Below are 27,831 nucleotides of genomic sequence, written 5' to 3'. Positions count from 1 at the left end.
TAAGGCAAGAGCCTATCCTTCTCAAACTACATTTAGTAAAAGGTATATAATCCTTAAAAAAGAAAAAAGCACAACTGTAACATGACATCCATCAGATCTGATTTATAACACTTTTTGAAAGATTTATCCAAAGTCCTGTTACTCCACTAAAGTTGGAAGCAATTGTTTAAAAACACATACGATTTAATTGGAGGTCAAAAAAAATGCCTCTGTCTACAAATAATTTTCTTCCATTGTGCTCTGTTTAGTTTAACCGTGAAAGCAATTAATTTCATAAGGGGTTAGAAGACTCTTCAAAAATAAATATATATCTCCTTCTGACCCCTGGAATTTTCTGAGCAAATCATTATAAATGCCACAAATAACGTCCTCACCTCCTTCTACAGAATTAAGGCACAGTTCTTCATGAACCTCCCAAGTGCTCTGTGTGTGTAGCCTTTCCGTTCTCCCTCCCTAGCCAAAAATAAAACAATCCCCCAAACAACGGTCATACACAAATTACTCCATTTCCCTGTTCCTGGGTTTCTTTTATTTATTTAGTATTTATTTATTTATTTCCTTTTCTAGGGCTGCACCCGAGGCATGTGGAAGTTCTCAGGCAAGGGGTCAAATCAGACCTGTAGCTGCTGGCCTACACCACAGCCACAGCAACGTAGGATCCAAGCCGCATCTGCAACCTACACCACAGCTTACAAAAACGCTGACTCCTTAACCCACTGAGCGAGGCCAGGGATCGAACCTGCATCCTCATGGTTCCTAGTCGGGTTTGTTAACCACTGAGCCATGAAGGGAACTCCCCGGATTTCTAACTATACCAAAATGGACGTAAAGTCAGTAACAACCTCGGAGGGTGATTTTGAGATATACATAAGTGAATCGCTGTAAAATGAACAATGCAGGTGAAGAGACGGGTGCTCCATAAAGATGAGAAAATGGTAGCTATATAACTGCCTGAGACCCCCTGGCGAGCACATGTTCCATAGTTTCCCTTCCTCGATGTTACCTTTCCTTCGGCGTATTGATTGGTGCTATTGCATCCTATGTGCAAACCATTGTGATTCAATACCATAGAACACGCGGAGACCCCTAAGACACCACCACCTGACCTGAGGAGCTTGCAGTCCTCTGGAAGACGGAAAACAGATCACTTTCACAAAAGTCATTAGAAAATTGCAAGCAAACTTGTAGAGAGAGTTCCAACAATAGATAAATCAGTGATTTCCCCAAGCCAGCTTGACTACGAGACTCTCCTGGGGAAAGTGCTGTTCAAAAATATAGATTCCCAGATCGCAACCCAGAACTCGTAAGTCAGAACCTCTGGTTTGTAGCCAAGGAAATAAAAAGTGATTTTGATGATCATCCAAGTGGGAAAACCCTGGGATTGTCACAAATAGTTGGAGATAAAAAACTTTTTTTTTTTTTGCTTTTTTAGGGCCACCCCTGCAGCATATGGAGGTTCCCAGGCTAGGGGTGAAATGAGAGCTGCAGCTGCTGGCCTACGCCACAGCCATAGCCATGCTAGATCCAAGCCACGTCTGTGACATACATCACAGCTCATGGCAACAGCAGATCCTTAACCCACTGATCGGGGCCAGGAATTGAACATGCATCTTCATGGATACTAGTCAGATTCGTTTCCACTGAGCCACAATGGGAACTCCGAGATAAAGACTTTCTGTTAAAAGCTACCCTTGACCAGGAGTAGGGACACATTTTCTAGGAGTGGGGATAAAGGAAGCGTGATGTCACTTAAAAGACATAAGCGTGTTTCTAACGATGGCTTAATCTAGACTTAAGTAGGAAGTAAGGTCTTCTGGTGAGAATGACACAGGAAGAAGTGTGGTTCAGGGTCTGGGAAATGCGGAGAAGTTTGGAAGAGTGGCCATGGGGAGGTGTTACAGGGATAACTAAGGATGCATTCCGTTGAGGGTCCATTGTGCTGCAGTATGCATTCCCAAGTCCAATTTATACCTGGGCTAAGGTCACTCTTCCCACACCCCCAAAAGTTTATATAGGTGAAAATGCACTGGCATTGTCAATTACAGTACATTTTTAATATTCCTGACAACAAGATCAAGCATTGTGAATTCCGAGTATCAGCTGACAGCCTTGTTTCCTCTGCCCAGTGTAAAATGTAAAGAATGATCTCATGAAATCTCTTAAGAATCAGGTTCCCACAAACAACAATACATCTACCTACTGTGCTCTTTCTGGTGCTCTGTGGCTGGCATCTGCATATATGAACGCCCCAAGGGTGAGAAGAAGACTTCATAATTAAACTTAGGTTGGTGTTGCTTTTCATGCGTTTTTTGTTTTGTTTTGTTTTGTTTTGTTTTTTTTTGGTGAGTGAACTATTTTATTCCTCTCATTTTTCCACATCAAATTCTCAGTGTTGTAAGGGGTCTCCCCCGGTTCCAGGCAGTTACTGGTTCTTGGGGGACGTGCTCCCGCGGCATTATCGATGGCCATCCTCATGGGAAGGACAATGATGGACCCTGTTGCTCCCATGCAGCTGTGACTTTGCTCTGCAGTGACGGCCTTCAGTGGCCTCCTCCGTGTCCACGTGACAAGGGACCTCGAGAGGGACCTAGTTCTACTGAAATGAAAGTGTCCTCACCCCAAATCGTATTCTGTCCCTCAAACTAAACCCAGGGCAGCGAGAGGTGAGCGGACACACAGTTTGGAACACAGTAAATGAGGACCCTGAAATTGAGGCCGTCACTGCTGTCTTCACAGAGCCTCTAACCCTGGCTTGGCCACCTAAAATCGTCACACTGTCACTCTCACGACCTCTCTATTTTCCTAGGCTTTTTGCAGCTGCCTGCTTTCTCACCCATAGTTCCAGGACTTCACATTCTAGCATTCCACGTATTCTCTTGGCTAAACTCTCAGAATGGACACTGGACCTTCGACAGCCCTGGGGGTTGGGACTTAGCCATCGTCTATGTCACTGCTCGGTTCTGAAAAGAGAAAGTGAAAGCCTAGAGCAACCAGAGTCAATGCCATCATCATGGATACTCCACGTTAGTCTTTACAGTGATAATAACACCCAGCTGATACTGAGGACTCAATGCATGTCAAAGATTATGCTGAGCACATCACATAGACAATAATTTTTTTTTCTTTGTGTTTCAGGGCCACACCTGCAGCATCTAGAAGTTTCTGGGCTAGGGGTCAAATCAGAGCTGCAGCTGCCAGGCTACACCACAGCCACAGCAATGCCAGGGCCACATTTGCGACTTACACCATAGCTCACAGCAATGCCAGACCCTTTACCCACTGGGTGAGGATCAAACCCACATCCTCATGGACAGTAGTCAGGTTCTTACCTGCTGAGCCACAACAGGAACTCCTAGACAATACAATTTAAGATTGGAATGATTTCATTAGAAAATATGAAGCTCAGAGGGGTCGTATTAATTTGCTGGTTCCTCAGCAAGATGTAATGAAACAAGTTTGCCACACTCCCCATCTGCATGTTTATAGCAGCCTTTGCCCAGAGCTGAAAGAAAATGGAATCCAAATGGTAGAGATTCAGAAACCTAGGAACTCTGCCCAATGGTCTCAGGTGATGATGAGTGACATTGAGCAGTAACATCCTCTCTCCTCTTTTCTTTCATTCTCTGAGATGCTGGCCCTGATGCCAGCTGATCTTGTTCATGCATCTTCGATACATTCCTCTAGAGGAAAGGTCCTGGGGGATCTCCAGAGCTCTGTGGCCCATCACTGAGACTCCCTGAGAGGGAGCTTAGTGTTTAATGTAATAAGGACTCTGGAAGGAATTCTTCTCTTTTTATTTTTTCTCCTTCGTGTTGCAGGGCATGCCTCCCTGTGAGAACTGGATACGTGCATAAATGCTGCTTCTATTATAGCTGCAGGAAAATCACTTCGAAGCACATTCGCTATAGTCTTTCCAGTGTAGCCTCTCCTGGAAAGTAAGCCAACAAGGGTGCCGAGGACTACAAAGTGGATCTGTTTCTCGAATCACCCTACTGCTATGGTAGCGTCCCCACTTCTTGTATGTCGAATGCCATTATTTGCAGTGATCCATGTAGCTTGAGTCTTACCTCGGTGATCCCTTTATCAGAGGGTTTTATCCTTTTTACTCATCTAGAAGCAAACAGACACAGCAGAGTATCCAGTACTGGTAAAGCTTCTTCACAGTTCACCAATGTTCTCATTAATTGAGTTGCTGAAAAATATAACAGGCTCTCCAGACATGGGTCGATGGCAACCCCCACCCCCCAGTCATTCCTCAGGAACCTTAGAAATATTTCAGATCCCCACTCAGCTAGGTGGCTTTCCCTTCTAACTGGATTGGAACAGATATGAAAGGTTGAGTATGTCAGGCTTGGGGTAGAGCCATAGCAGAGTCTGAAAATGCTTCCATTTCGTACGTACACACATGTGGTCTTAGGAAACCTATTTCTGCATGAAGAGACCAGCGACACAGTCCCTCTGACAGTGGTTATCAGGTCTGAATGACACTCAGTTTTTATCAAGCCTCTTCTCTGAGTTATTGAAGTCTCCCATAATAGCATTAAGTTAGTAAGCATTGCCGCGCATAAAGCTCTTGCTGTTATCATGGAAAATAACAAGCAGCTCTCATGAGCTGGCACAGGAACTGTGGGCGTCAACATCCCTTTCATGGCAGCAGCATATCCACACCATTTCATCCTATCTCAACATGTAGGCTCGTGGAAAGATAGGCTATTTCCTTTGTATCTATTGGCAAATTTTCTTTCTAATAATTGCTGAAAACTTCACTCCAGTAAGCAGTTAGGCCTGCTGGTTGAAGAAAATAGATACATTATCCGAGGTAATAGATAAGTCTCATTAAGAAGATGGAATAGACTAATTCCCAGCATATCTCCCATGCGTGGGAAAACGAAATTGTGAAATAGAGCAGTAACACATCAATTATCCTTTCTGCGTGGAATTAGATGAGTCTCGCTGCTACCTAGCACATTATGTAATTTTTTTATAAATAACCATTTATAGCAGTATCTCTGTTTGCTGTCTCCTAAAAAAAAAAAGACAGCAGTCCTTTTTCTATTCCAAATAAGACTTATTTCTGAAACTACTTAAGGAATCTGAGTATTCTGTTTAAAATATATGTTCCTACTTATGAATACATGCCCAAAGAGTGAGTATTGAGTATTAGCCTAAAAGCAAATGCTACACATCTGATAGTAATGCACTTTTAGTGAAAACTGGCTCCTACCAACTAAAGCTAGCTATTAGCATTCAAGATAAAGGTTAACGAAATCTTGTGTTGGATCATGATTTGTAATCAGCTTGAGTAGTTTCTCAGTTTTTTCATATCAGGTTATGTGATTACTTGAAAACAATTTCATTTCTTGAGTAGTTTCAATATCTTTCTCACACTTGTTTACACAATTCATTTTTTATTAGCAAGTGTTTTTATATGGCTGTATTTCACATCACAGGAGTTAAATTAATGGAAGTTTATAAATGAAAACTTTGTTCATTAAGGACTTGTTTTAATCAGTGGACTGTGTAATAAAAACAAGATAACGACAATAGACATGTTTGGTACATTGTAAAGGTGATATTTTAAAGAAGAAAGATATTTGTAGGTACCGTAGTTTTTAAAAACATCTTAAATATTAATTGGGAGAAGAAGAAGCACAAATTCTGCAGGTTCTGAGTCTGAGACCAGTTCTATGCCAAACATGACTTACAGGGAGAATGAAGGCTAATTCCAGAAGTGGAAAAGCAACTGAATAGGAAAGTCATTCCTAGGAGACAGCCATACTCTGAAATCGCACTTGCCACTGTGCTATGTTTCACAATTTGTGTGTATTAGTCTGTTCAGGCTGCTGCAATAAAATACCACAGACTGGACCGCTTCATCAGCAGCTTATTTCCCATGGTTCTGAAGGCTGGAAGCCCCAGATCAAGGTGCCTGCGATGTAGGTTTCATTGTTTGGCCTTTTAGGCGACACTTAACTCCAGAAGTCATCCCTCCACTGCCCATCATTCCAAAACCAAGGTTTGGTGGCCCTTTTTCACAGTGCCTTTCACTACACAGCCCTTTCAGACCCCAAATTCACACTGCAGTGAAATTATACAGTAGTGTAATTGCAGCCAATCATCCAAGAAACAGTTTGGGTTTTCTTTTTTACCAATTATAGACATATAGCATGTTCAGGCTCGTGATAGGAAGAAGTTAGAAAGTAGAATTCACTTTCTAAAATGTCTAAAATGAAGAGACTCATTATTTTTCTGTGGTTTTAGTCACTTTGAAAAAAAGTTTATGTTACATTACTATCTTAATGCTCTCTACTAAAAAAATTGGGAGATCCCTTCATGACACAGCAGAATGAATCTGACTAGGCACCATGAGGTTGCAGGTTCAATCCCTGGCCTCGCTCAGTGGGTTAAGGATCCGGCATTGCCGTGAGCTGAGGTGTAGGTCGCAGATGGGGCTCAGATCTGATGTTGCTGTGGCTGTGGCATAGGCAGCAACTGTAACTCGGATTGGACCCCTAGCCTGGGAACCTCCATGTGCTGCGGATACAGCCCTAAAAAGAAAAAAAAAAAAATTTGAAATACTTTTATGATGGAGATGGAATAATGCTAAATATAACACAATACAGTTTAAAATGTTAGAATAGTTTTTAAAAATCCTTTAGACTTTCCATCTGTGAAAATATGGGTAAAACAGTAAAATTATTTTCCTAAAGTTATGCTCTTATCAATGATCTAACTCTTGGCTGAGAATTTTAGTCACCAACTTTAATACAAATATGCGTTGAAAGTTTTCGTTTTTAGGTATATATCAATATACAACCTCTATGTTAGGAGATGTTGTTTGCATCATAAAAGAATTCACCAGTTACGAAAGTACCTACTACTAAAACGGGTCTGAGAATGAGTTCCTTCCATATATTTACTTGTTATTCAACTTATAAAACGTTCAGTGTTTATGAAAATATTCATGAGAATGTTTGTTTATTCAAAAGTGTCGTTTTCCATAATCTTCTCTCTCCTAGGCTGTGCCAGAGAAACATATGACAATCTTTATCCATTTATACCCAGCATACACATTAAGATCCCATGTATTTGAAGGTTTAGTTGTCAGACACCAAGATATGAAAATATGCGTAAATATATACAACGCACTGAGCAAAATAAGTTTGACTTTATGACCCTTTTTCATAAACATGCATTTGAAAGGTCTGCGTAAGAAGATTTTGCAGTGCCTGAAGAGCGACTGTAAGTAGGGATGATCACTGCCAGTTTCTCACTGCAGAATGAGAGAATTTTCCCCTTTACCCTACAACCTAAATATCACACGGAGCTTAAGGACGAAGCTGACATTTTAAAAGATCACCAAAGTGTTCTCTTTCCAATTGCAATTATGCCCTCTCTCTCAGTGGGAGCCATTGTCGGGGTCTTTTCAGCTCTCCTGCATCTTTCTGGCTTGCTGTCATTATCCTGATTATCTATTCATTTGCAGCCCAGCACTCATTTTATGAAAGATCATGTCTGCCATTTCTATAATGAGTGCTTGACTTTTACTGCCAGCATAAACACATAAAATATATAATAATTAAAGTTCACTAGTCACCAAAGTCTTGAGATCCGTCGCGTTGCTAATTTGATTTTTCAAGCACTTGCTTCTCCGTGAACAAGGCTGATTTTGCCCCCTTAGGCGGTGTGAGATTGGGGTGAGAAGAGAGGACTCTAACCTAGCGAGAGCAATTTGAATGGGCACCACATATGTCAACTTTAAGGTTCATCTTCAGCCAAATAATATTACATCATAAAGCACGATGCCTCTTAGCGCCAACAAGAGTCTCATCACTATTGGAACATAAAAGTTAGTTTAAGTATTAAAGCTTAAATAATGCACACTTTTCAAAAGAGTTAAATTTTATTCAATACGTACTTCATATTGTGTGGGCTATTGTTTAAGGAAAATTTCCACTGGGTTAGTAACAATGGGCATCTGCATAACATATCTGGAAACTTCACAATATGTTGACTTACATTGAGTAGGGACATCTTTATTTTGAACACGCCGTCTTGTTTTGATAACATTGGCAAAGTCCCCAAAGTGCTTCATGATAATGAATACATCTGACGTTTACTTTAATCGCAAAGAGATTAATGAACTCATGCGATATTCATGTGGCTCTCTGGGGACATCAGGATGTGCTCCACAAAGTGTAATGTTTGTAAATGGATACAGTGGAATACATGTTACCCAAGGAACTTGAATGGTCAAATCCTCAGCGAATAAAGTACCAGGAAATAAAGAGACAGCTTCTACTCATACCAGTTTTCTTTAAGGATGCTGGAAGTCATGACAGGACAATTCAGAAAAAGTGCAGGAACCAGAAGACCTGCGTTTGAGAGCTGGCTGGGTCCTTACCAGCTTGGCGACCTTGGGAAATTTTTTTCCTCACCTCTTAGCCTCAATCTCCTCAGCTTTAAAATAAGAATTTAAAAACATCAGCCTTCTTTAAGTCTTATGCAAGAATAAGGAGTGAGGCGGAGGGAGTGATCAATCAATCAATCAGTCACTATAATTCCTCCCTCACAAGGTTATTTTAAGAAGTAAATCAAATGATATGCAATGTTTTTAATAAGTGCTTATAAACTTTGCAGCATTATGCATGCATTTTTATGGTTATTCCTTTGGAAAACAGGTCTTCTAGATAAAGTGTGCACTTTACTTCCCATACACAGAAAAGTGAATGCCTTCGGAAAACATTCCTTATTGCCTAAGGACATGGAACACTGTTTTCTTAATCAGAAAACCAGATCTGACCAATTAAAGATTTTATCAAATTATCTTCTTCAAATTAGAAAGTGAGATATCAGGTTTGAATCAAGACACCAAACTTCTCTGTGTATGCAGGTCTGTAGTATGTAGCAGTTTCCAGCAATAACTGAGCTTGTAATTGAACCTATTCCTGCCATGTGGCCCTGTAGTGGGGAGGTGGGCAGGTCACTTCACCTCACCTCACCTCAATGGGCAGGAGTTAAATGTGTGCTCCTCTCCAGACCCCTTCTAGTTCTAACATGCTGTCATTCTCCTTAATCACCTGTAGTAACTCTTTACCAACCCTGAGCAACTTCCAGTTAGTTTACAGTAGTTCTCGTCATACATAATGAGAAACCATTTTCATATCTTTTGATTAAAAGAGACAACACCTTTTCTGCCTCATTCAATTGTCCTATTCCTTCTTAGTAAGTTGTTGTCACTTCCTTGGTGTTTTTTTTTTTTTTTTTTCCAGCAGTATATCTGTTGATATTCCTCTGATTTCAAAATAAAGCTTCCATTGCCTGGAAAATGATCCAGCAAATATAGACCCTGGAAGAGCAAATACTACCTGATCTTGAAAAACTTAGTCTGTCACTCTTGGAGCATGAGTGGTCCCAAACTCAGGAGAAATGTGCAGATGTTTCAGGATAATCAGAAAAGCAAAGCGTATCCAAAATTCACTTGAATTCTTGCATTGTCATTGTTAAAATATAGTGTGTACGTCAAATTCTTTCTCGACATGGTCAAATGCAAAGTCAACACATGAGAACTCTGTGCTCATTCAAAGGCACATGCGTATTAATAGCCAGCATTATTACATAGTATTAAATACATAGTCAAAAGAATCAGAATAAGAGTCAGAATCCCTGTTTTTTTGTTTTGTTTTGTTTTTTGGTTTTTTTTTTGTTTGGTCTTTTTATCTTTTTCAGGGCCACATTCACAGCATATGGAGGTTCCCAGGTTAGGGGTCGAATTGGAGCTGTAGCCACGGCTACAGCAACACCAGATTGCAGCCATGTCTGCGACCTACACCACAGCTCACAGCAACACCAGATCCAACACTGAGTGAGTCCAGGGATCAAACCCATGACCTCATAGATACTAGTCAGGTTCATTAACCACTGAGCCACAATGGGAACTCCAGAATCCCTGGTTTTAAAACAGACTCTAATGATGTGACTTTGGCCAAGTCATTTAAGCTCTCTGGACTTCAGTATCTTCATCCGTGCCATGAAAACTTGTTGACTTCATGGAATTATTTCCTATGCGGTTTCTAAAGCAGGTCAGTAGCTATAGCCATCAGGCCAAACCTGATTCAGGACGGGTTTTGTAACTACAGAGGTAGAGTTGAATAGCTACAGCAGAGGCCATGTGGCCCACAAATTCTAAAACATTGACTGTCTGGCCCTTAACACAAAATATTTGCTGAGCCCTGCTCTAAAAGGTGATACTTATGAACTTACTTGAAATGCTATATTCACCTGTGTGATTTTAGGCAATCTCAGTGGATTGGATTTAAGCAACTGGCATTTGGCTGAACTAACTGGAAGAACTAGTTAAAAGTTCAAATTAAATGGAGGAAATGTCTTCTAATAGTTGTCTTTCAGCTATTTGATATTGCTGAGATATTAGATGTTATCAACAAATATTTGTTATGTCTAATACTAAAAACTGATCATTAAGAGGTTTTACTAAAGGAAGAAAAAATCGGCCAGTGCCTGATTCACCGGAAGTTGAAAGAATTTGTACAGCTTTGCTGTTCAAATAGGACCACTGCACTTAATGGAAAGTTAAATCTGAAACTTTGATAAGTGTTTTGCCTCAGTCTAAGTTTACCTACATTTTCCAAGAAATGAATGAAAGAAGTGAAGAATGAATGAAAAACCTGTTGAGCTGACGTTTTTCTGAAAATTGTCTGCACACTCTTATTCATTTTTTCTCAGTAACCATAGAGAGGAAAGATTTTGTGAGCACCCAGAAAAGGGATTTAATAATGTGAGTTTTCCAGTTCAAAATAGATCCCCTCGCTGGGTCAAAAAAATACTTTGTTTTTTCAGTTATTCCCAAACTTCTTTCTCAGTGACAAGTATCATTAACATTAGTAAGAGATTCCTAAATATCTTTTTAATTTGATTACATAAAATTCACGGGTGTGTAACAGGTGAATGTTTTTGAGACCTTAAAATTACGGATTTCATCCTGACCAGTCCCTAGCTCCGAGTTGCCTCAGTACTTGCCAACTGAAAATACACCTGGAGGTCTCAGATCATCAAGTTTCTATCATCACGTGGCTAAAATTCCCTTTCCCTATGACAGGCCAAGAAGGTGGAAGACCTGGGGTATAAGAAGGAGATCCAGGAAAGAAAAGGAAAGCTGCACCTGTTCAGGCCAGAGGCTTCCAGAAGAGGGCCCAGGATGGGAGACAGGCAGGTGGAGAGACAGATGTGAGACAGATTGAATGGCACAAGAGAGGTGGGCCTGATCATTCCCTTCCCCTGAGAGTTGCTGAAGGGAGCTCTCTGGGGCCCCCCCCCAGGCTCTGTACCCACAGAGAAGACCTCGGATGGCAGAGAAACCAGAGCCTCATGGTCAGGAAAAAGCAAAGAAAGGTTTAGTCTCCATTCCCAGGCCTCCCTTCCTCCCAGGGGGTAGGAATGCTGAGATGGTCACATGGACCACCCTTGGGGCCCTCAGTGGGTGACGAGGAGATCCCACTGGGTGTCCGAAGGGCTAGAGAATAGTCAGGGGCTGGAGGAAGAAAATAGGAGAAGCTGAAATAGATGCTCAGCACCTCAGAGACAGAGTCAGCAGGGAGGAGGCCCAGTCCTAAAGGAGCTGAGAGAGGCATTAGCCAAGTTGAGCAGGCTGAGCATCTTGCTGACTCTAGCAGCCATCACTAGTTAAAGTCTAAAGACTGGGCCCAGGCCCAGGGTTCCATTGTAGCTCAGTGGTTAACAAATCCAACTAGGAACCATGAGGTTGCAAGTTCGATCCCTGGCCTTGCTCAGTGGGTTAAGGATCTGGTGTTGCTGTGAGCTGTGGTGCAGGTCGCTGACACAGCTTGGATCTGGCGTTGCTGTGGCTCTGGCGTAGGCCTGCAGCCTTCTGCACCAAACACCCGCAGAAGAGACCCACTGGAGTCCTCCGTAAACTCTGATGCCATCTTGGAAAAGAGCAAGGGAAACGAGGAGGAAGCAGCATGATGGAATAATTTGCTCAAGTAAATTGAGCTACAGCTAGAGACATGTTAAATTATTAGATCCAATTAAATTTTAAATCATAGAGCTAATTTTAGTTGGGTTTCCACTGCTCGGCGGGCCCAGTGCTCCTGAAGAAAATCAATGAAGTTCTAGAGAAAAGCTACATTTTCTTTGTACACCCAAATTGTAGTATGAATAAATTTGCAATCATGCTACAATTATGTCCTGTGGTTGGAGGAAACATACTGATGAAAATTTTACTCAGCGTCTAACACATCTCTGCAACTAAAAGAGATAATTCTTCTCCAAATGGTTACACGTCAGAGGCTGTGTAGGGTAACAGAGAGAAATATACTGAGGGACAGACCTGAGATCTAGCCCCAATTCAACTGTTTACTCTGTGTTAGTCACTAAGAAAGTCATTTGATCCCTATAGCAGCTTCCCAACAGATGTGTCTTATTTGATGAACCGGAATATTGCTAAAATATCGACCCCTTCAGCCCTCAGAACAGCCAAGGCAGGTCTGGGGGCACCTGGAGCCCCCAGCATTTCACCTCTGGCTACCAAGAGCCTTTGATTACTCTAGTGTGATGTATAAATTTATTTTGTGAGTGTTGAATGCCCATGATTTGAGGGAATTATGCTATATGATTCCATTTCCTCATCCATAGAATGAATGGAGGGAAGTAGAGAGAATAAGTGATGTCTTCAGGAGTTCCCTCATGCCACAGCAGATTAAGGATCTGGCGTTGTTTCTGCAGCGACTGTGGCACAGGTTCAATCCCTGGCCCAGGAACTTTCAAATGCCTTGGGCATGGCCCACCCCAAAATTGATGTTTTTTGTCTTTTCATTCTAGTAGTTCATGCTTCTCTGAACATGAGGGGAAAATTCCAGTTGCAAAAGAATCACATGACCTAAAAAAGGAATTTCTGCACTAATTTTTTAAATTTCTGATTACCCCTAAATTCTTTTTCAATAGAAACAACTAAAAACTCAACTGTCCTCTAAACAGTATTTTTTTTAAAAGCTCAGCAGGAATTTGCCTAAGAATAAGAAAATTAACAAAATTTAAAAGGTCCTCATAGGAGTTCCCTTGTGGCTCAGTGGGTTAAGGATCTTGTTTTGCCACTGCTGTGGCTCTGGTTCCTGCTGTGGCACAGGTTCAATCCCTGGTCTGGGAATGTCTGCATGCTGTGCGTATGGAAAAAAAAAAAAAAATCAACTGTACCACGCAGAAATTTACCTAAGAGTAAGAAAATTAGCAAAATTAGAAAGGACCTTGTAAGACTATTGTAATATTCAAAGGCAAAACCAAAGTTACCTATATGAAATTAGAAATTTGCATCCATCTTTCAGCAACTTGTTCTTTAATAAATAATTGTAAAATCAATTTCTAGAGTTGTGATTAAGGATGGTAAATGATCAATGATTAATGCAATTCTCACATACGGATGAAGCTGTTATCCTCAACTTAAGTAAAAAGAAAGCCTTTCAAGAGAAATGCCTCAAACCTGTTGAATATTTTTACTTGAATATGAAAGAAGGATCTGTTGCTTCCCTACTCCTTTCCTCTGAAATTTGATCATTTATGTCAATAAGAAAAAAATGTAATGCAGTCAGGATTGATCTAGTAGCCGTTTTCAAATTGAAGCTAGGTTTTACGGACTTTTAAGATTTTTCTGTTCAATGAGATCACAAATGTTTTAATACTTTTGGACAAAAGAAGGAAATGCAGTGTTCTTGTCAGTGAATCATGAATCATTCACTGACTCATCGGGGAATACGTCTCCATTAAGAAGTCTGCACCAGAACCGGTCCAGAGAAAGAATGGTTGTCACATAGGCTGACAATAATAATTCTAGCCTCTGAGTTTTGGCAGCCCACTAAGTGCCAAGCAGTGAACAAGATGCTTTTCTTTATGGCCTCATTAATTCTCATCATGATAACGCTCCAAACTAAGCAGCACATGTAGCTCAGAGTGTAAGCAGCTCACTCTCGGGTCACATGGCGGGAATGTTTGTGACTATACTTCACCAAGAGGTTTTACTCATCCAGTTGTTCATCACAGTCTACTATCCAACTTTGTTTCTAATAGTTTAAGCGTTTACAGCACCAAGTTTATCCTTTCACGTTTCAAACCCACGGGTTAACGCTGGAGTAACACTTTGCTCTCCACGAGCCAAGACTGCCATCTTGTGGACATTCTGTAGATAATAAAAACAATCGTTTCAAGGAACTAAAATTTGTCTTTGCAATCACTGAGTTTTGCCACTAGATTCTCACCTTGTTACACACACACACACACACCCCAGTGCTGCTTATAATTAAAAGGAAAGTCTTTGAGGGGGGGGGGTTTCTTTTAACGTGCCAAAGCTTTTGAACCTTTAAAACCTTCTTTTAACGTGCCAAAGCTTTTGAACCACCTTTAAAAAAAGCATCTTATTTACAGAGACTCATCTCATTCTTCTTTAAGGCAGCGCATTAGATTTTGCTAAACTTTCTTGATCTAATCCTTAAATAGCTTTTGTTATGTAATAAAAAAACAAGGAGGACGTGGTAAGACCTTTCTGACGGAATTTCCAGGAACATTAGATTTTGTGGCAAAAATTGAGAGAACACTCTCATTTCCTTCCAAAGCCTCTATTCCGCGTTAGTCTGTATGCCTGGAATTTGTTGTGGGCTAGTCAGAGCTCTACTGAGGAATCCCACCGCCCAGCTGCTCTGAGTATCCCCAAAGATGGGGTTTCCCCAAAGAAGGGGCTTTTCTTGCAATGCCTCTACCACTGTGCTCCATGAGATCAACGATATAAAGACAGCTTTGTCATGTGGTGATGCTTAAAGGCATGTAGAGACGTCTCTTTTCCTTTTCCCTCAGTGACTCCTACCAGCTTTGCCAAACCTAAAAGCTCTACAATTAAATTCTTTGGATTTAAGGCCCTTGACTCCTATGGAAATCAAAATGGGTGACACATAGTATGTATACATCAATGATTATTTTGAAAACCAAATTATTTTCCAGGTGTAGGAATAATGACACCGCATAAGTGATACCAGATACCATGGAGAAGAAAGAGTAAGCAGGAATCGTTTCCTGAGTGAATATGTGAACGAATGAAAGAATAAATTCGCATGAGTTGAGGGTATTGAAAGGATTTCAGTGTTGCCCAGGCCATTCTGGCCGGAGGTACAGTTGTGGTTCGACATTAATTCCTGCTAAGGAAAATGCCTGGCAGGAAATCACGCGTCAGGTACTTACTGAATGAATAGATGAATGGGAGGGAATGGAATAAAGTAGATAATAGGGTTAATGATAAGATAAAAGTAGAGTCCGAGGGTAGGATACATGTACCAAAAAGCGTGTCGAGCATAGTCAGTCAATAAAAACGTGCCTTCTCCGTGGGAGGCAGTGTGGAAGACGGTGAGTACCTTCAGCGAATAACCACACATACTGTAAATGCTAAGTGCTATGACAGAAATCCCTCCCACTGCCACAGAAGCTGGCCCATGGAGTGCGGCGGAAGGAAGACCACAGGGAAACGTGGGAGCCCGTTTTGTGCCCAGATACGTTCTCATTAAGAAGGTGCTGCTGTGGTTTCTTTCTGTTTTTCCACGTACCTATACGTTGGAATTTAAGAAGAATTATTTCTTTTAGCTATGACTGTCATTGTTCTCTCAAGATATTCAGCAGTGCCCTGACAACCTAGTGTCCTTAGGGAGGCAGCTGTCTACAGGGTTGGCTGGCGTCATCTGAATGGTGTTCACGGATAAGCCAAGCGAACCTCTCTGATGCTGTGATTACAGATATGTGTGATGGTGCCATGCAGACCCCCAAGGAGTTGCTCCTTTGGCTCAAGGCACTATTTCTCAAGTGCTTTGCTCAAAATTTAGCTCCATGGGTTATTAACTCATGCTATTGGTGAAGACAGATGAGAAAAGAAAAACGAAAGTCAGATAAATTTGGGAAATGCTGAATTACACAAAGTCCTACAAATTGTCTTTACTACTGATCTGCTTAAAGCCTTGAAGAGGCTGACTTCTTTGTAAATTTCCAAAAGGGTGTTTCTCAGAGTTGATGAACCGCAGGGCCCTTTTCTTGCAAAAGCCCACTAGGTGCCAGTGTCCCTTGGAGCATCCTTTTAGAAATTCTAGACATGCAAATGACTTTATCTGGGATAGAGGCTGGAAAAAGAGTGAAGTTGAATCCATTAATATTCATAATCATTCTAGGACATGTTCGGTTAATCGCATTTCCTGCTCTTTTTGATCAATGCTCTGAAGCAAGAGAACTTTAGACCATTTTCAGGAGAAAGAAGTCCTGGTTGTGAGGGAGGCCTCAGCACAGTGTTGGTCCTGGAGTGTCAGCAGGGGGCGCTAGGGGTGAGCCTGCGGGGACACGGAAGGTCAATGTCAGGGAGGTGAGACCAGCTCACCCCCAGGTAACTCAAATGGAAAAGGCTCACCGCTTCCCCAGCGTTACCATTTCGTGGGCTCTTATAGACACGTGGGTGACATGAAAGCGGGTTTTTGTTTTTGTTTTTAAAAAAGGTAAATACATCACCAAAAGTAAATACATCACTAAGCCTTCTAGACAGACGTGGTTCTTCTCTCTAAAGTTTTGAGCAGTCTCTCCCCAAATAATCTAAGAGCTGGAGCAACAGTACAAATATGGATCCACACATCCTAAGCGTAACCGTGTAAAAATGATAAATGAAGCTAAACGCCGTTAGGTAAAATAAGCTCTATCCTGTTATCTGGACACATACACCTTCGTGACCCCTAGGAAGCCAGGTTTGAGTTTCTAATTCACGGACTAGCTGGGGGTTTGGCGCTTACCTAGTGGCACAGGACGTCAGCGCCGTGAGGGGTCTCCCACACCAAGGTGTGTGCCCCTGAGCTTGCACATCCAGCTTATCCTCACACCAAACACCCCAAACAACACCCTATAGACCTGTGTGTACCCAGGGCAGTGAGAGCTGCTCTCCGGCGTGGTATATGGGGACAGGCCGTCAAGAGCCCTCGATGAGCCGTCTGAGCTGTTTGGGCAGAAAAGACTAAGGGAGCCTGTGGATGGTAAGCACCCAGGACCTTGGCCCTGAGGTCTCACCCATGAGAAGGGGCACAGCTGGAGGGGGATCAGAACTAGGCAGGTGTTAGTAGAGCCCCAAGTGTCTTGGGAATTGAGAATAAAACCTCTATGAAAATCACACTTTTTAAAAGCTGCAGTCTTTGCAGCTATGCCCAGACCCTGGGGCTGAAATAAAAAGAAGAAAAAGAAAAAGGGTATTTCACCACTTCTGAAAGGCCTCTGGTCAACTTTACTTCTTGTTCTCCAAGGTAAGATTATTTCCCCTTTGGCTTTTAAAGGAAACTAGATCGGTTGTGTGAAAAACCCGAAATGATGTATTTTATCAACTTCAAACTTGTCCCAAGGCTTTCTCCCACACTGTGTTAAATAATAGAAGTCTTTTTAATTGAATTTCTTTGTGTGCAGCATATGCTGGGCGACATTATGCCAGCATCTTGCTCTAAGCAGCAAAACGTTCTTCATAAAAGCATTAAGATCCAGAGCGTCGTTCTGCATGTAGGGAAGGAACACAGAACTGCAGCAGCTTGAAACCACATAAAAACAGCGCCTCTGAAATGTAATTGTAAAAACACGTTGCAACAAACGGGGCAGTGGGGGTGGGGGGATATTTAGGATTATAGAATGAAACCCAAAAAAGAAAGGAGGGAAGGGGGGAGGGAGCGAGGGAGGGAAAGCCAGTGGCACAAGTCTGTCTGCAGAGTCAAAGCAGTAGTGTTTTGCATGTCCCAGCGTTCCATTTGCAGGCTAATCTATATTCGTTTCCCTTGACAGCCATCATTCTCTAAAGATGGGCTTATGAATGGATGTGTGGTGGACCAAAGCCACAGATACATCTACATTAACACATGATTGTGTGTTTTACCCCCAAGGATCCTGGAGCTTCAGCAGAATGGTGACATGGACATCCTGAAGCACAAGTGGTGGCCCAAGAATGGCCAGTGTGACCTGTACTCCTCAGTGGACACAAAGCAGAAAGGAGGTGCCCTGGACATCAAGAGCTTTGCAGGAGTGTTTTGTATCCTGGCTGCTGGGATCGTCCTCTCCTGCTTTATAGCCATGCTGGAGACGTGGTGGAACAAGAGGAAAGGCTCCAGGGTCCCATCGAAAGAGGTACTTGATTGAAAGCTTTAGCACTAGGTTAAGCCAACACGCAGGCTGCATTTCCAGGGAGGATAATCACAAGGAAGGGGATGATGGGTTGGGGGAAGGTCTTTGGTTCTTCTTTCCTCGAAGAGTGAAACTAAGTCTGGGAAATGTAGAAATTGGTAAGACCATGACCATTCTAAGACATCCCAGATCCATGAAGAGGAGATGATAGTGTCTGAAAGACTGACGATCTCACGAGCCATAACGTGCTTGAAAGTCTCCCAAATCTCAGGATAGACCTTACGTTGATGATTTTCCTAAAGGCTGCGATTCCCTTGATCAGTTCAGAAAGATGCTTATTATGTAATATTTCAAAGAGTCGTTTCACTGGTAGGTAAATTACTTGTGTCTCTGGGATTCAGCCTAAAAAATGCAGTGTTACAGGAAAATAATCAGTTTTCTCTTCACCACCAGTGACTGCTTCCTTCTCTCTGTATGTAGACTTAACGCATGATCATGTTTTTAGATCTTTGGTGGCTCTAAGCTTAACCAATCCACGCCATGGAATAATCTAGAATTCCATTTTTCTCCTTACTCCTCATGGGTCCGCCTAACTCCAGGGCCATATTAAAATTTTCCAGAGGTTCAAAAGGATAGTTTCAGAGCTTACATCTTTTAAAATGGCCTATGCCTTATTTTCATTTTTTAAAAATATGTGGGATTTATAAATTATTAGAGATTATCTGAAGTTAAACTATGTGATTTATTTATTTCCCCTGGACCAAAAAAGTAAAAAAAATTTTAGCAATGAAATTATATTCACTAAAGCTTCACAAATTGAAATGGCAAACAACCTGAATTTGCTGAATGATTTGATTCGCTGGATAGTTGCAAAGGACAGTTTTAAACTTTCTGTAACTAGACCTTGGCTAACTGATGCCTAAGCACATCCTGAGAGGATCTGCTTTAAGGCACAAATAAAAATGACTTCTCATTTGCATATGAATTTGTGCATGTTAATGAATTCTTCCAAACAGATTGTTTTCTAAAATTGTCCGAGGGTTCCTTTCTATCACCTTATATGCGAAATTGATCAGCACCATTTATAAGGAAGAGTTTGTCTTTGCGAAGATAAATCTTAGCTTCCTACCTGTCTGAGAGATTATATATTCTAAATTAGTGGAATATAAACTGAAAATTTATCACGTTTTACTGTAGTGTGTTCTTTGTGGAATAAACTTCTGGTATCTCTACTGACGATGATTCAATGCAAAAGACCACATTAATGCAACATTATAGCCAAGACTTCATATTCTCAAAAATCTGGAAATTAAGGACTCCCCAAGCTCCTTATATTTTGAATTACTATATATGATATTAAATTTTTGCATTATTGTATCTGTTGATGGATGACTACATTATAGTTGCTGTGGGAACCATAAAATTCTATCTTTCAACCCTCTGAAGTCTCAGTGATAATATTGCATTAGTGGATATTTTTATTGGATTTCAAAATGAGGAAGGAGAAGGAAAAACAGTGATGCACATCAAAATATTTTTCACAGAGGAGTACTGTAATTGCACAATGAAAAAAATACATCCTCCATTCTAATTCACAGCAGCTAAGCCAGATCTGATGAACAAATATTTTCTCCTTTTATGATTAATAGGAATTGTTCAATTCTCCTAAATTTAATTTATTGAACTTGGCTATAAATGAGACTGATTAAAAGGGACAACTGTATTTCCTGCGCTATTTGTGTTTTCCAAATATTGGGCTTTAATGCCCACTTTTAGTGAAAATCCTAAGGGATTTATGAATTCGTTTCAACTCCAGAAATCTGAAGTTGTACTTCCTTTTTCTTTACTAAGCACCTTCTTACTAAGACTCTAGTAGTGTAGCTCAAAGCATCTTTGATTTGGAGGCCATTTAGCATAAACCTGGCCCTAAACTGAAGCTGTCACTCCCATATCATGACTTGAAGGGGGTCTCTAAACGTTCCCATGGGGACCTCACGATACTGCCTCATTCAGGTACTGGATAGCTTGAGTGTATGAAATCCCTCAGGAACGGATTCCCTTGCATTGAATTTGCTCTCTCTAAACAACCTGATAGGTATAGCCTAAAGAGAAATAACACTTTAACAGTCACTAACACTTTAGTGTGAACTAGCATAGCAACATAGTATCACTTCTCTCCAAGAATGGAAAGTTAAGGTTAGAAGCCTGCAGTGGAAAGGAACAAAAACTCCACCTTGGACTGAGACACCCTGAAGAAGGAGGAAGCATGCCTGAAGAAGAGGTGGGGTGGGGGTGGGGGGAGTGGCCAAAACCATACTTTCTATTTGTTTAATTTTGCCTGGGTCTGTCCCTGCTCTCATAGACGGCCATCACCCATCTACTGCCCCCCAGATTTTGTAGTTGCATGTGGCGTATGCTCATTTTAGAACTTTTATTGCAAGAAAAGTATAGATAACCTGATCTCGGAATCATAATGGTACCCCCAGAACCTAGCAGTGCCTGGCTCATATTAGGTGCTCAATAACTATTTGTTAAATGAATAAACCCCAAAGTTCAGTTCATTACCTCTCATGTTTGCTGAACTACTTTTTATTATTTTTTTAACCATGGAAGCTAGTACTGATGAGAACCTTATCTTCTTTTTCTTCATCTCCAGGATGACAAGGAAATTGACCTGGAGCACCTCCATAGACGTGTAAATAGCTTGTGCACAGATGACGACAGCCCCCATAAACAGTTTTCCACCTCGTCAATTGACTTGACCCCTCTGGACATTGACACTTTGCCAACACGACAAGCACTGGAGCAAATCAGTGATTTCAGGAACACTCATATCACCACAACAACCTTTATCCCAGAGCAGATCCAGACTCTTAGCCGCACACTGTCAGCTAAAGCTGCCTCTGGTTTCGCTTTTGGCAACGTGCCTGAGCACCGAACTGGCCCTTTTAGGCACAGGGCGCCCAATGGGGGCTTTTTCAGGAGTCCTATAAAAACAATGTCATCTATTCCTTATCAACCAACTCCTACCCTGGGGCTCAATCTGGGTAATGATCCAGACCGAGGCACCTCCATTTGAGCATCCAACAAAAATCTCTTCACTGTTTCTTTCGTAGGACTCCCTTTGCAAGGAGCGACTGTAATATTGTGGGACTAACATGGATGTAACATTTTTATTTTAAATCAGGATTATTAGTCACAGTTCTAGTTCTTTCTCTCTACCTTCTCCCTCCTCTCTGGCCTCTCTTTCCTTCTTCTTCCCTCTCTTCCCGGACATTGCCCTCCACTTTTTTTCATGACTCAATTTGTTCCCCCAGAAGGTAGTCTGCTAGGATTCTATTAGTCAGCTTTTCATATACTGTACTTCAAGTATAGGAAACATGCACTGAGCATACTAAGAGTATATATGCAGGATTAATTTTACATAAAGGCCTCTTGTGTAACATTTCTCTATTTTTAAAACTATAACTGCAATAACTTCCGTCTTTTTACATTCTTCTGCTGCATCCATACAGTGCTCCACTGCTGTTGAGTGTCCTTTAACTGTGGACCAAAGGCAACCCCTGCAGTGTTTATAGACTAATTCAAAGACCATTCAGGCCACATAATATGAGAATGCAATTTTGTAGGACTACAAAAAAGCCATTAATATGCCAGTCAAGACTACAGTTAAAACTACTCTCGCACTGCACCAGTGCATATGACCTTTATGTGATTGTACAGTATTAAAAGGTTGTTTTTCTTATGTACAGTAAACTTTATCATATGGCAGCAGCCTCTATTGTGTTAAGTAAATTAGTATCTCATATATATATATATATACATATATATGCACCTATATAATGTGTATATATATTAAAAGGCAGCCATTGCTATTGCAATTCATTTAATAAAGCTTTAGTTTAAAAAAAAAGTATTGTATACAGGAACTATGTATAGCGCAGGAGGTCTTTTCAGTTAGAAAAGGCAGGTTGCTTTAATGTTATTCTGACTCGCATTGTTTGCCAACAGAGAATATTTTATACTTTTGTTATTAAAACATCCAGGGCGATTTAATATTGGTTCCTAGATGTAACTCATTTGAATAGGTTTTGCATTTGTTATTCAGCGATGTATAAAGCTAACCTTGATAATTTTACTTTTCATTAATTATCTAAATGGAAAATGCTATTAGCCGAACCTCGTCCACCACAGCACATAGAGCTCTATTCGAGTTTAAATGTAGATCCTTGAAGGTTAATAAATTCTCTTCCAAAGCAGTAAGCCAATCCTTACAACTGTAGTTGGGGAGATCTGGGAGCCCTTAAGAGATAGTGATGTGGCCTTAATTACTGTCATGCATTATCCTAAAGAAGAAAATATTAACGACCATACTGGGCTCTCAACTTCACCCCCTTTTTACATTCAGTTCTATTTGGAGGAGTTATGTATTTTTTACATTAGTGCCAAGTGTATAGAAAGATGACAACAAAAACAGTGCCTCTTTGCGCACGACCCTTTTAAAGTAGCATTCTTACCTATTAGAAATGTAGAATGAACTTTGTTTGTAATCCTTAAATTAAGATGTGGTGATGTAGGAAGCAAGAACTTCTCCTGTGTTTTTACGCAGCCATACACTTATTTTAATCTAATTCATTCCGTGGCTAGGATTGATAGAGGAATCAGCCTATGTGATTTGCTTTAGGAGAAATTAAAAGGTATATTCTTAAGGTATATTCTATTTTGATGCTAATTCTGTTCTGGGGAGCATCTTGTACCGTCACTGTTTTTGTACTAAATCTTCAAATATTGTCTACTGTGTAAGGCAGAAAAATTTCTTATCATGCAAAAACCATTTTGTTTCCAGGGTAACAAGTATCTAAGTGCATGCACAACTTGTTTTCCCTTGTAACACTCATGATCTCATTCACGACTCTGATTTTAAAACAAACGAACAAAAAAAAATCTTTAAAACAAGCTATAGAGGGACATACCAGATGTTTGCAGTGATTTTAGCTATCAAAAAACTGTTAACCATGTACAATATTTAAAATAGGCCTATTTTGATGTATTGCCTATTATACAAATACACAAAACACTTTTTGGAGGCCTCAGTTATGAGTGGCAGAGCTTTCTGTGTATAATTTGTCTAAATAATTTGTCTAATAAAAATGTTTTCTAAACTTGCTCTCATACCATTGAAGTCTTAACTATACAACTTGAAAATGCTTATTCTATCACAGATAGAACTGAATTTTTCTGAAAATTCATCTTGAATTCATTAAAGCATAAAATACATTCAGTTTTGCTAGCAGAGCAATGCCAAAATGAGTGGCTCTCTGAGAACAGTACGAAGGGATGCTCTGAACCAATGAAAGATGGCCTTCGTGCTGTTTGAAACTATTTGAACTAACAATGTATTTGTTTTCCTTTGTTAATGTTTCCATGAGCACTTTTTGGGGAAAGAGTTATCCTGTTTCATGTAAACAATGCAGCCATTATCATAATCGCAGAATGAGGGCTTTTTACATTAAAAAAAAAAAAAAAAGAAGAAGAAGAAGAAGAAGGAAAGAAAATTAAGGCGCTCCCCAGTGGCCTAGTGGTTAGGGATTTGGCACTGTCTCCACTATGGCTTGGGTTTAATCCCTGGCCTGGGAACTTCTGCATGCCATGGGCACGGCCAAAAGAAAAAAAAAGAAGGAAAAGAAAATTGAGGGTAATTATTAAACTTAGAATTTATGTATTAATAATTGCTTTGCTCTTGGGGAAATATTTATCATGCTAAATCTATTAATTTGAAAATTAACTCCAAGATTATTTCTGATAGTGTTTTTTTCTGTGTTTGAACAATATTTAACTCTTCTATCATTTAACTCACTCAGTGGATATGTATCTAAAAATATATTCGATTTAGATTAAAATCTCTACTTTTCTAAAATTCCATTAAGGTGATTTTGTAAATGTTGGAAGCAGGAGGAAGTGTACTGATCTATAAGAGAACATAAGATGCGAAGAAGCTGTGACTTGCCCAAATGTTTGACAAACTGAGACTTAAAACTGGGTCTTTTTTTTTTCTTTTTCTCTTTTTCTTTTTTTTTTTAACTCTACCATGCTTCAGTCTTCATATTCACATGAGTTCTTAGGGTTGTGAAGTCAAGGCAGGGTCAGCTCAAGTACACCCACTCTCGCCAAGCCTAGGCTGCAAATCTCTAGAACCTTCCTCCCTCATCAGGGACCCCTTAGAGCCTCTAATCCAATGGCTCCTTTTACAGATGGGAACCCCTTGCCCTGCCCCGAAGGCCACGTCAAGTCACAGCTCGTGGCAGAACTCAGGCTGCTCCTGTTCTGCCTGGTGCTACTTCTTTCAGCCCACTGTCTACTCTGGGTCTCACACTGACACCAACTTTGTGATTTCAAATAAGACAAACACCTTATATCCTAATACTTTTATTCCACTCGGAGGTCAGATTTATTCCATTGGCGAATCATTAAGAGAACTGGTTGTCACTTTCGACCACATCAGAACTGATCCACAGGCTTTGGTTTAATCATCCATTAGAAAATTGTAAGACCTCCTTTCTTCCTCATACATAAAAAGCTACAGGTAATTTGTTGTTTTCCCAATTATGTTATTTTTCATCTCTTTTAGTTTGGGATTGGTTGTCATATTAATAAATACTTGAAAACACAGACTTTGCGGAATGGTACTTTGCTTCATCAGTTAAAAAGAAAAAAAAGAAAAGATGAGAAGACCCATTTATCCTACATAATACGCTCTAAGCTGCACAATTGGATAACAAGTTATTTGTATTCTATAATCAGAGTTTGGGAATGGTGAAATACATTCTGGATTGTGAGTATAGTAAATAAAGCAGAACTAGTAACTTTTGTGTTTTATCCTTAAATATGCATCTCATGATAGTTGATAAAACACAATGGGCTCCCTAAAAATGGGCTTCGGTCTAGAGTATTTTTATGTCTAAAAACAAATCCTTTATCCAACTCTTGTAACCAGATACCAATAAATGGCTAGCCATTATGACGTTTTATAAAAATTATTTCAACACATGGTAGTAGACACACTCTCATGAGGTAGCATCTATGAGCTCCTTGGGATGGAAATGACTTACCTGACATTGGAATGACAGCAGATAAATCTTCTTAGATTTGATAGATTGTATTCAGTTCTATTAGTGTTTACCAAAAGCTGATTATGTAAAGCCATGGTTCCAAGCAGCTGCACATCACATAACTGAAGACATGTTCAGGAAAGGGTCTGGACAAGTCCCCCCATCTAGGTTTCTACTTGCCCCTTATCAACATGCACCTTAGGGAGGCCACCTTAGGCCTTTCTGAGGTGGCAGATTTAGCCTCCCCACAACCAGTAGCATCCTTTGGCTCTGGACAAAGCAACTGACTGGGCCAATCCATCCAGGTTGTTCTCGTGGGCTGACCCAACCTGCCTTCTTAGATTTGGATTCCCTCCACGAGGAAGACTTGGAAATTTCCCAAGATGCTGGACCATGAGGCCAAATTTTTAAAAATGTGAAAATGATCCTATACCACAGGCCAACCTCAGCCTAACCCTTCCTCCTTGTCAAGTCCTGTGCATGATGCAGAGACCGACTCCCAGGGTGATGCAGACCACGTTAACTCCGTTTCTGCCCCTGCAGTTGTGATGCTCAGAGAACCATGCTATTTCAAACAACTTACTTCACAGCCACCAGATGTAGTCAACCTTATTCAGACTTCAACTTGTTTAAGCTTGCATTTGTATTGCCACTAAGGTTCCTAGTTACCTTTTCTGTCAGCCCAGACACAGAGGTTACAGGGTAACCTATGCTCCAGATGAGCCACGGGCTTGCCCTGAGAACAGCGTCCACCCCCACACACACTTTCAGAGGAAACAGCGGGCGTTTGCCCCATTCCCTAGAGCTGCGCCGAGGTGGGGAGGAGATCCCCCGCCGGCTGGTTCAGCCTGCCCTGGGGACAGAAGCAGATTGCATGAGCTGTCTCTCATTTTCTCACCTGACTTTTCCTAATTTCTATCTTTGCAATCGTTTTCATTTGTTTCCATGTGTTACTAATAATGAAGCAAAGCTTGTTCCAATTTGAGAAATGTTTTCATATCTAAAAACCTATACCCTGGCCCGCCACTACGTGCCATTCAGGACCAAGTGTCATCTTTTGACTGATTTTGCACACTTCTGGAATTTCTTCCCAGTGCAGAGGAGAAACTGGCTGTTACGTCTGCCCATGTTACTGACCCTGCCCTGTAGACACAGGTCTCTGGCCTTTGCCAGGAATGACGGCCTCATTTCCTTTGGGAGAAACTCTATCAGTTCCAACCTAAGAATTGGCAGCATATTTCAAAAGTCTCAGACTGTCTGTGATATGATAGAAAATCTAGAAAATCCACAGAATTTTTAAGACAACATTAATTATCATTAATTAAAAACAAATGAAGATTTTGTAGCAGCTGCTTTAGGAGAAGCATATGTCGCAAAAATCAAAGAGCAGTAAGATAGCAGAACCAGAGAAGAGCCAGAAAACACTATTTTTAATAAGTATTTTGCCTGGCACAAGACTTGAAATGTAAGTAAAAGGCAAACTTTAATTTTTAAAGTTGTTACATTTTATTTTTAAATTTGTGCTGTTGAAAATTGTAGGAATCAGGTCATCCATATCTGTGGCTATTGTTAAATTTAAACACCAGTATTGGACATCGATAAACAAATTACAGGTTGCTTATTCACTGCACAAAGGATACATAATGGGGGCCTTTAAGAATTAGTTATTTGAATGTGTAATAAAATAAGATGCAATTTGCAAAAAGTGTTGCATCAAATTTTTCAGAATCACAGCCCCTTTATGCAGCAATGGGTGACTGTATCTACCTCACACTAGACAAACAAGGAGCTATCAGGTGATATTTAATTCCTCTTCAGAATTATATTAAGCTGACTTTCTAGGTTAATGCTAGCCCTCCATGAATATCTGTTTATGAAAGTTGGCTACAAGATGTTTTTAGAAATCGAAGCACAGTAAAATTAAGTTGAAAATAAAGATGTCACATGCCCAGCTGTCTAGTTTGACTTTTTTCACTCTGGGAGTAGTTATTCATTTCCTATATGCTCAAGTACATCTGTAGGAAATAAAAGACATTTTGAGGAGTTCCCGTCATGGCTCAGTGGTTAAAGAACCCGACTAGTATCCATAAGGATGTGGGTTCAATCCCTGGCCTCGCTCAGTGGGTTAAGGATCTGGCGTTGCCATGAGATGTGTATTTTTAATAAGTATTTCAAGTCTCGTGGCAGGTCACAGATGTAGCTTGGACCCCACATTGCTGGGGCTGTGGTGTAGGCCAGCAGCTACAGCTCCTATTCAACCCCTAGCCTGGGAACCTCCATATGCTGAGGATGCAGCCCTAAAAAGACAAAAAGACAAAAAAACAAAAAACCATTTTGAACAGTAGTTGTTAAAAGGATCATACCTGTATCGTCTATCTTGTTGACATTTGATAGCAAATGCAGAACTTTCATTCACACATAATGTTTTTTAATGAATACAATGCTGCTTTGCAAATGAACATATAAATAAAATTTTAAATAACTAAAGCAGTGCAGCAAAATAGATGTTTAATGGGGACTTCTGGAT

The 27,831-nt window shown here is 40.6% G+C and overlaps 1 protein-coding gene across 1 annotated transcript in view; it reads left to right on the top strand.

Moving 5' to 3' along the window:
- Positions 1-23,357, top strand: part of GRID2 (glutamate ionotropic receptor delta type subunit 2) — a 1,319,580-nt gene extending 1,296,223 nt beyond the window's left edge. The window contains exons 15-16 of the mRNA XM_047798305.1: positions 17,958-18,198; positions 20,852-23,357. Coding sequence (XP_047654261.1) covers positions 17,958-18,198; positions 20,852-21,274 — 664 coding nt within the window. The 3' untranslated portion in view covers positions 21,275-23,357. The remainder of the gene's footprint in view (positions 1-17,957; positions 18,199-20,851) is intronic.
- The last annotated feature ends 4,474 nt before the right edge of the window (positions 23,358-27,831 follow it).

The sequence above is a fragment of the Phacochoerus africanus genome, chromosome 10 (genome assembly GCF_016906955.1).
Source record: "Phacochoerus africanus isolate WHEZ1 chromosome 10, ROS_Pafr_v1, whole genome shotgun sequence".
In the NCBI taxonomy this organism is placed as follows: Eukaryota; Metazoa; Chordata; class Mammalia; order Artiodactyla; family Suidae; genus Phacochoerus; species Phacochoerus africanus.
Note: the sequence above shows the minus strand (reverse complement) of the source record. Positions and strands in the feature narration are given on the sequence as shown.